Below are 10,000 nucleotides of genomic sequence, written 5' to 3' on the forward strand. Positions count from 1 at the left end.
TCCTTGTGTGCAGTGAGAACTGCCGGCTGTGGAGTGCTAGCCTGGGAACTCCCATACTGCCTTTAGTTCTACACAATCGTTTCGATCTGAAAGACATCTGGTGTTAACCAGGCAAGTGGAGTGCTGTGTCACAGTGACAATGGGAGTGTCCTAGGTGGGCTTTGAAATATGTCTGCACTATGGTCAGAGATGCATAAAATAGAAGCAGAAGTACTCTTGCTGAATGGATTACAGAACAGCAGTAGTAGGCCTACAATATCTTATATTCAGTAGTTTAAACACCAGTTATTCAACTGTGCCTAATACCTAAAGGTAGATATTGATATTGATGACTATAATGTACTAGAGAGGGCGTAGATAGTAATAGAAGTTTAGTACCATTATGTGAATCATCTATTATATTTGTATAGATGTGTATTCAATTGAAGAGAAATTGAAAGCCTACCTGGGAAACTCGAACTCCCATTGTCATTGTGACACAGCACTCCACAGCACACACGAACATTAACCACAGCACACAACGAAATTAAATGTATGCCTCACCCGTGCAAGGGAGCAGTGCCCAATGGCACCCCAAGGGAGCAGTGCGGTGGGACGGTGCCAGGTACGGGAAAAGTGTACTTCAGTCATGAAGGAGGCCGGGTCGGTAGTCAAACCAGCAACGTTTGGGCTACAAGTCTGACACCCTAAGCCTGTGTTTCCCAACCAGTAGGGGTACGTATACCACTAGGGGTACGCAAGCACACTGCAGGGGGTACTTGGAACAATGTGATAAAAAGAAATTAATAGAGCATGACCATGTTTGGATAGGAGAATAGAAATAGAGAATGGGTTAGGGGGTACTTGTGGTACAACAAAAAAGCTTTGGGGGTACATGAGACGAAAAAGGTTGGGAAACACTGCCCTAAGCGCTTACCCATGGCTGCCTGAAGTATAGAAGTCTCCAGCTGTCAAAATATACTGTACATCCCTCTCCGTACTCCTTTCTGTTTGATTTAAAACAAAACAAAACAAAAGTAAAGTTAAATGTGAGAGAGAAAGTAAATTCTTCCGTGGTGTCTGCAGGCTGCGTGTGCGTTAGGAGACTCAGTGGGCTGCTACCTGGTAAGCGATGGGCGTCCCGACTCCAGCTGCGGGAGGGTACTGCGGGAGGCAGAGAGGCTGGCAGCCCACACTGGCATCACCATCCACACCATCGCCTTCCACTGCCCACACAGGTAGAGTACAGTAACAGGTGCCAGAGGAGCACACTGCCACTGCTGGAAGAAAGAAGATGTACAGCAACAAGAAAATAAAGAATTTAATAATTACTGTGCACCAAAATAAACAAAAAAAGCTGAACAGTATTCCCATTAGTTAACGAGAGCATTCTAATAATCTATTGCAGCGGTTCCCAAACTTTTTTCCTTGCGCACCCCCTTGTACATTTCAATGTGGTTCGCGCACCCCCTAAGTGAATGTCACATGCGCACATTATGCGGTTATTTTGGGGAATCCTCATTTCCAATAGACCTGGTGCAATGGAACTTATTGCATGACATGTCTAGGAGTTATAAATTACACTGCAGATGGACCATTCCAGCATACAATTCACCAAACAATTAAAACCTACTTAATGTTCATTAATGCTGTGTAAAAACACACATCCCAGCCATTGCTCTATTCAGCTCGTGCACCCCCTTGGGTCAGCCCGCGCACCCCCAGGGGTGCACGCACCCCAGTTTGGGAAACCCTGATCTATTGCATCTCTGAATATTACTACTATTCCCGGTATTTTATATACTGTATTCCAAGCCGGGACACAAACACAAACACATAGACTATGGTTGTGAAAGGGATCCACAGAAAAACAAATGTGGTACGACCCATGTAAGAGGGGCCTTGGCTGGAATCTACTAGGGGGGGCATATTTCATTTAAATCTGAATATGGCTCAAATATTCCCATTACCATGTATGTATTGTTAAAATGAGGACTGATGCATGCAATACATAGATACTACGATTTAACTAGTAGGAGATATACTGTAGATACCCCTGGTAGGCCTGCTGCTATGCCATCACATCAGAATCTATGGGCCTGAGTTGTTCCAACGCATGCATGGAACATATAGCCTGGTTCCTACCAGACCTCCGTGTGTATGCTCTGGAGCCCCCTGGTGGCACTCCAAACACACACATCGTCCTAGGGTCCTAGTCCTAGTGGAGCTCACAAAGCTGTGCGGAACTACAGGTCGGGCAAGAGCCAGGCAATGGAACTTATGGAGTCAGCACACACGTCTGACATGGCATTGCAGACCTATCAGGAGAACTTTCAATTTGTCGAAAAACGTCATGCTGTATATCACACTGTAAATACATTTCAATGTAACAAACAAATTATCTGCGTTCCTCACAGCGCCGAAAAGGAGTTCTTGAAGACACTGGCGCATAAGACGGGTGGCCGCTTCTGCTGTGCCCATGAAGATGCCCACGCCGCAGAGGGCCTCACGTCTCCTGAGCACTGGGGGAGCGAACTGACAGATGCACAGGCAAGTGAAGCTCTCACTCGCGGCTTAACCAAAGGTGTCTACAGGAGGTTAAAAAAATCCTCTTACCTTACTGTTTTTAGGGGCTTTTTAATGCCTTTATTGAGAGTGGGTCATGGTGACAGGAAGCGAGAGGGAGAGAGAGACAGGGGAGGCTTGGGAAATGACCTCGGGCTGGGACTCGAACCCGGCTCCCCGGCATAGCAGTGCAGTGCCCTACCATCTGAGCCATGGCAGGGCCATACCAGATATATGCCAGTGTAATAGGTTGCTACTGTATGGGCACCTAACATGACCAGGTTCCGGTCTGCCTAAAGGGGCGTGTCATAATGCTCCTAGCATTGAATAGAACAGTCCTTAGGTCTGCCTAGGTCTGCCTAAAGGGGTTCCCCCCCCCCTCCCCCTTGCGACAATAGAACCTGGAAACAATGGGCCAATGGAACCCCTCTCTCTCTACTCTCTCTGGCCATACCTTACTAATCCAATTACAACACTATGATTATAATTACAACAATACACTGGTTACAAAACGTGCATAGTGCCGTTATGTTAGTTTAGTTTAGTTTGTGTGTGTGTGTTTGTGTGTGTGTACTCGTTATTTACTCTTAAAAAAACAAAAAAAACTAACCCCTCTTTGCAACTGCACTTGTTGTTCTGTATATCTCCTGTGCACTTTGTATTTGCTTGTGATGTTGGCTTGATTATGTCCTCTTTTGAAAGTCGCTTTGGTTATAAAGCGTCTGCCAAATGCAATGTAATGTAATGTCATGTAATGTACACCGGTTATTCCACTGTACCACCACTAATGAGGTAGCTAGACTGTCAGAGCACCTCCACTTCTACGTTGTACACCTCTGAGTATAGCTGCCCTACCTACGCTACTACTGCACATGTGTCTTGGCCTTGGCTTGGCACTGTGTGTCTCTGAGTGTTGTGCGGCCGGCGTGGGAATTGTGCGTCTTGCTTTCAGCCTTGTAATTTGTTCCATGCCCTGCAGGAGCTGGCAGCAGTGCCTGCGTTTGAGGGCGACGACTTGAGGAGACTGGGGCAGGAGATGAGGAAGCTGCTGCAGTTCCAGAGAGAGGCGCGTGGTTTCAGGTGAACGGGACAGTGCGGGCCGGGCAGGGCTGCTTTTTCATTATCATCTGCTTCCTGTGTCTGCTGTGTCCTCTAGTTACTCATTAAAATGAAAAAAAAACGTGGACTTGACTTGCCTCTACTCTGCGCCACTGGCTCAGATGTTTCATAACTTCCCGTACTGTAGAAGCCTTATTAATTTGTGCTAGGTATGAAAGTGCACGTGGAAGAGAGAGTCATCAAAGCCAATAGGTGTTTTTTTTTCTCTGTGTGTGTGCGTGTGTGTGCGTGCGTGTGTGTGCGTGTGTATGTGTGTCTGTGTGTCTGTGTTTGCCCTTTTACAGAAACACCCTTTTGGAGAAGAAAGACCATGAAGTAACTTGAAAGGAAGTGAAGACGTCAAGAAATTAAACAAAAGTGCTGAACAGACCATGGCATCATCCAGCCCTCACAGCAGCAGCATGGCGGGCCACTGTGTAACCTACTGAAATGGACCCTTGATCTTCATGAAAATGACAAATTCAATATTGTAATCATGCCGTGTACATGTGGGGCAGTCAATTTTATTGTTTGTTTGTTTTTTAAAAATCTAAAAACTGTCCAGACACACTACACATACTGGAGTATGATTCTGGCATCAGCATAAGGTTTCGATATCTTAATTATTGTGCAGTGTTACATTGCAATGTTAAATTGTGTCCTTGTTCAAAAAAGTGTTAAAAAGATTGTCCTTGGTGGTTAATTTCTTGTTAGAATGTGTTGTGAAAAAAATAAAAGTAAATTAAAAAATATTAATAAAAAAATAATAAAAAATGAACACACATTTATAGCCAGTTTCTGCTGTCAAATTTCTCAGAGACATTTTTGCTGAACGATTTTTTTTTGAAGATCTTTGCTCTCAGTGTTCATCATTGCTTATATCACACAATAGCTTATATCACACATTTTCATATATGATGGTTATAATGGTTGTATAATGGCTTATCATGTCAAATCATGTGTGAAATACCCTTTTCAGTTGAAATTAAATTTATTTTTGTGAAAATTAAATGTCTTTCTTGGACAATAAAGTAATCTTATTGGAAGCGAAGTAATTTGTCTATACGTTCATTTGAAATGCTATTGCTGGAGACATAAATTAAGTAGCCTTGGCTATAGGCCTGTTTTAGTAGGCTACTTTTAGTATTATTGTTTCATTATTGGACTGGAAGTAGCCCAGAGGCATGTCGATGCCATTTGCTGCTCATAATGTAGCTAACGGTAATTAAACACCTTTTCAATTCCATTAGGAATGAGACTTGCGCAGCTTCTCATGCACGTACGGTAAGAGTCTCAGGTGAAACAACAGGTGATTGACAGGTAGAGGATATCAAATGAGATCGGAACCTGAGTAAGAGGTCTCCGAACGAGCAGAATGACCGTCGATACAGACAGAGAATGGAATTTTTCAGCTAATTCATGACCTGCGATAAGACGGTAATGGTTTAATTTACTTTTACATAATGGGCATATAACTAGGCTAAACTAGGGAAAAGGTAGGAGCAACATTGGTATCTCTTGGTTAATTAATTAAGTGAACCTAATTGCACGCTGAAGTTTGTCATTGAATTGTTCATTCTTTAATGTGCAGGTGGTTTCAGAAGGCATTAGGCCTAAAAGCCCACATAACATGAAATAAGTAGCCTAGAAGAAAAAGTGAGCCGATGTCTAAAGTAGGCTAAAACATAGCCTTTGTGACAAAGAATGCAGCCTATCCTGTATCCTACATATAGCGTTCTGTAACTATCACATTGCAATTAGGCTATCGCTTATTTATGACCATTTGATGTTTGTAATTGGTTATTCATTTTGCGCGCCCTTCTCGTCATTAAAAATATTTGATATAAACAACAGGTGTGCAAAATGAATGAAAAGCATGAGATAGACGATAGTAAGTGCAGAGGCCCAAGGAATGTCTTCACGGAATGACAGCTGAAGAAAGAATGTATAGGCCAGAATAATAGGTCCAAACGACGTAAACAAGTTTTACATTCTCCGAATCCTGATACCTAACATTCTCGTTTTGCTGTCTAAGGGCACGTGTCGATGATCTATATCTTCAGACCACACGCTCTCTCAAGAGTGCCAAGCACGGATGACTACTTGTGTTGTATGGCATGAATCCCTGTGTACTAGCAAATAATTGCCACATCTCTGGCATTTCAAAGGAAACAAGGCATTACTGAGTAAGCAAACAAGTCTGGCATTTTAAATGGTATTGGGCCTATTTGTAGAATAACTAATTTCAGTACACGATGCTTTTCTGTATCAGTGCACTCTGTACACTTTATCTCTGACTCACGTATGACTGAACTTGCAAAACTGGTTAAACGTCACACTGTGTCTCCAATGAGAAGCCTTCGCTGTTAGATATAAGTGTGTTGAATGCTGTACACTTGTTGGCTGAGCGATCACTCATTGGCCTATGGTTCCCTTCTCTAGTGACTTTTTTGTGTCTATGGCTGATTTAGGTGCTCGAACTTTGGAGGGTGGCATCGGCATCCTGGGATCTCTACTGTGGGTCAGAGACCATTACCTAGCCGGTAAGACTTCTATCATTCCATGGGCCATTTGCGGCCCATAGGCTGTTTTATCCGGCCACAATGTAATTTTAATGTTATGCAGCTTCACATGAAATATGACATATTTTGCAATGGAATCTAAGAAAATACATTTGCTATACAATCAAGTTATATTCAGGGGACCAGGTGGGTCTGTTTTAGAGGTTGCTGCCTTTAATATAGGCCTAAAGTGCAGGAGGAAATCCTGGTTTGTGTTCATAGTACGGCCCTCTGAGGACTTCTACGACCCTCGGATGAATTTGAAGTGACCCCTCGAATGAAAAAAGGTTCCCCACCCCTGGTTTATTGGAAGGCAAAGAATGTTCAGGCAGCAAATTCTAGCATAACTGTTGCCAGCAGTGACATCAAGTTCATCAGATAGTGCAGGCAGGCTGGGCTGCGTAGATCCAAAGCCTTTTCAGTCTGCAAACATTTTGTATTGAATGCCATTCGAACTAAAGCCTCTGCTGCCTTACCTTGCAACTGAGAGGAGAATGAGCCAGATTGCCTGAGTTAATTACCTTGGCAGATCATTCTCATGCCAAGGCATCTGATGTAGAGACTCTAATGAACAAGGGGATCTAATGTAGAGGCCGTGATGATCTCATGAAATCTTAGGTTCCCTTGGAACAGGCTAAACTTTCCATGCAGTGCGGAGAGTGGCGCTTGCCTGGGTTTTTAATGGCGCCGACATATGAGTAGGACACAAGGCACCTTGAGGCGGCAGCTACTGCAGACCCTCTCTGGTCGCCTATTGGACCTTGAGTCACGTCCGCCGGTTCCCTTTTTTCTTTTTTTGTCAGTTCCAGAGCGGCACAGGAGGTGGAGGAGTACTGACGCGGAGGAGGAACCGGGCACCATGAAACAGAACGGTGCCTCTTGCGTTGCGGTGGAGCCTGCCCTGTGCCCGTGCCTGCTGGACGGGGGCCTCACCAGCACCACCAGCAGCACCAGGTCCCAGAGCAGCGGCCACGACCAGGCTTGGGCCACCAACGGCACCGGCACCGGCCTGGGCAACGGCACCACCAGGATCAGACCCGGCACCGGCCCAGTTTCCGCCTCTACTTTGGCCGGTCCACGGAACAGAGCCAACGGGGCGGTGGGCGGCTGGTGCACCAGCCCGGAGTGTGTGGTGGCGAGCAGCATGGAGGCTGCAGAGAGGGGCAGCTGGCCGCCTGGGGGGAAGGTGCTGGTGACCGGCGGGGCCGGCTACTTTGGGTTCAGGCTGGGCCACACCCTGGCGGGACAGGGGGTGAAGGTGATACTGCTGGACCTGTTCAAGCCACCGTGGGATTTGCCGGAGGGGGCCACTTTCTTTCAGGTAATATGGGGATGTGAATTCATTTCTTGTCTGATTGTGTGTGTGTGTGTGTGTGTGTGTGTGTGTGTGTGTGTGTGTGTGTGTGTGTGTGTGTGTGTGTGTGTGTGTGTGTGTGTGTGTGTGTGTGTGCGGAGGTAGTGAGTAGATGGTGGACCTGGGAGGTGGGGGTGGACAGGACAAGTAATACACTTATTTCAGAAGTATATCAGGATATCTTCCTGGGGGGAACAGGACGGGACAGTGGAGAAGAGACAGGAAATGTCCGGGAGAGAGAGATGAGGAGGGTCGGCAGATGACCCCGGTGGGAATCGAACCCGGCTCCCCGGCGTAGCAGGCCGGTGCCCTAGCGCAGTGTTTCCCAACCAGGGGTACGTGTACCCCTAGGGGTACGCGAGCACACTGCAGGGGGTACTTGGAAATATGTAATTTAAACAAATGCATGGAGCATAGTTACACTGGAATAGAAAAAGTGATGTAAAACATGAGTTAGGGGGTACACATGGCACAACGAAAAGGCATAGGGGGTACGTGAGACAAAAAAGGTTGGGAAACACTGCCCTAGCGTTAGAACCATGGTAGGTCCAGAACACACCTTTTTCAGCAGAAACAGATGTTACCAAAACACTGGATTTAGGACTAAAATTGAAATACTTCTGTCAAAGAATAACATTTCAAAAGTTACATATAGTCAATCAAAACTGCAACATGTTTCAAATGCTATACAGTTAATGAAACATCCATGGATCACACACACCTTCTTGGGAAGTAAACAACACAACAACAGCAGCAAAAGCCCATATACCTAAATGGGTGGAACTATAGACACATTACTGGATTTATATAACAAGTCAGAGGTGCATTTCTCGAAAAGTAGTTGCTAACTATGTTTGCTTCTTTGTTGTTTGCAATGCAATTTCTCATTGGCAATTCACAACGGTGAAGAGCGGCAACTTCATAATTTGTCAGATTTGTTATTGAGTTTAGACTGAAAATGGACTTTATAACACCTTCTTGTGTTGTGTTGTTATGTTGTGACAAAACCTTACGGTCTAAATTGGTCCTGTTTTAGAGATGTTGCTATGTCAAATTTGCTGTAACTACAATATCAATGTTGGCATAGTTACTGCACTTTGCCTCTGCAGTGGAGTGGTGCTGTATGTATATTTATATGCATATTGTATGTATATTATTTATATGCATATTGCCAGATTGTATATTTATAAATTGCAGACATTATTAACATACTCAAATGTGCCCATGGTATCGTGGTCATATTTTCCTCAGTTTCGTAAATGATGGTGAAGAATGGTTTGAAATTCTTGGGAATGAAAAAGAAAGAAAATGTGAGATGTGCATCTTGTCGGCAAAACTTAAAGGTACACTGTGCAAGATTTTTAGTTGTTTATTTCCAGAATTCATGCTACCCATTCACTAATGTTACCGTTTTCATGAATACTTACCACCACCATCAAATTCTAAGTATTCATTATGACTGGAAAAATTGCACTTTTCATATATGAAAAGGGATCTTCTCCATGGTCGGCCATTTTGAATTTCTAGAAATACCCATTTTTAGCTGCAAAAATTACTCTACTTAGGTCATACTAGAAAATACTTGTTTATTACTTGTTTATTACATGAACAGATCAAATTTGGCAATAGACAACCCAGTTTCAATGAGTAGCATAGCTGCAGTACCTTTTTTGACAATTTAATGCACAGTGTCCCTTTAAAAGCAATTGTATTAGTAGACAGATTATGAAGAGGAACAGCCCTTTTTTGATTTTCATATCTTTGCAGAATTTCCCAGCATTATTCATGAATATGCATATAATTTTCTTCTCAGTGTTTTCAGTACTTAGATTCATTGGATCAGAATTATTAGCATAGCTTAGCATAATCACTGGAAGTAAGTGGTAACTATAGCATCAAGCCACAAGTGATCACTGGACGGAATTAAAGTGCTGTTTTACACTGGTGAATTTTACATTCATTTTGAAGTGGTTTATAAGTACATTTGATGATGTTTTATTTTGTACCATAGACTTGCATTACTATGCCTAATTTGGCTATACAGTTACAGTAAACGGGGCAATGCAAACACATAGACGAAAATGATATGCACATTCATGAATAATGCTTGGAAATACTGCAAATATGTGAAAATAAAAAAAGGTGGTCTGTTCCTTTCACCTCTTGAGATACTACCCCTGTTATAAATTAACATTATGAAAATGTCAATGGCAAAGTCATAATGTGTCACCAGAGATTCTTTAAGTATATAGAGATATGCCAATGTAATAGGTTGCTATGGGCACCTAACGTGACCAGGTTCCGGTCTGCCTAATGGGGCGTGTCATAATACTCCTTGCATCGAATAGAACAGTCCTTAGGTCTGCCTAGGTCTGCCTAAAGGGGGATTCCCCCCCTCTCCCCCTTGCAATAACAGAACCCGGAAACAATGGGCCATGGAACC

The 10,000-nt window shown here is 43.8% G+C and overlaps 2 protein-coding genes across 4 annotated transcripts in view; both read left to right on the top strand.

Annotated features, from left to right (window-relative positions):
- Positions 1-3,987, top strand: part of vwa3a (von Willebrand factor A domain containing 3A) — a 51,864-nt gene extending 47,877 nt beyond the window's left edge. Inside the window, exons 29-32 of the mRNA XM_063218733.1 lie at positions 1,066-1,217; positions 2,397-2,529; positions 3,524-3,624; positions 3,948-3,987. Of these exons, the coding sequence (XP_063074803.1) occupies positions 1,066-1,217; positions 2,397-2,529; positions 3,524-3,624; positions 3,948-3,987 (426 nt within the window). The remainder of the gene's footprint in view (positions 1-1,065; positions 1,218-2,396; positions 2,530-3,523; positions 3,625-3,947) is intronic.
- A 1,018-nt stretch (positions 3,988-5,005) lies between these two features.
- Positions 5,006-10,000, top strand: part of sdr42e2 (short chain dehydrogenase/reductase family 42E, member 2) — a 27,868-nt gene continuing 22,873 nt past the window's right edge. Inside the window, exons 1-3 of one of the 3 annotated variants that reach the window (XM_063216950.1) lie at positions 5,006-5,079; positions 6,114-6,185; positions 7,007-7,524. In XM_063216950.1, the coding sequence (XP_063073020.1) occupies positions 7,063-7,524 (462 nt within the window). In that variant the 5' untranslated portion in view covers positions 5,006-5,079; positions 6,114-6,185; positions 7,007-7,062. Of the gene's footprint in view, positions 5,080-5,777; positions 5,829-6,065; positions 6,186-7,006; positions 7,525-10,000 lie in introns of those variants that run through there. The other 2 variants (XM_063216959.1, XM_063216941.1) reach the window with 2 other exon arrangements.

Source organism: Engraulis encrasicolus, chromosome 2 (genome assembly GCF_034702125.1).
Source record: "Engraulis encrasicolus isolate BLACKSEA-1 chromosome 2, IST_EnEncr_1.0, whole genome shotgun sequence".
In the NCBI taxonomy this organism is placed as follows: domain Eukaryota; kingdom Metazoa; phylum Chordata; class Actinopteri; order Clupeiformes; family Engraulidae; genus Engraulis; species Engraulis encrasicolus.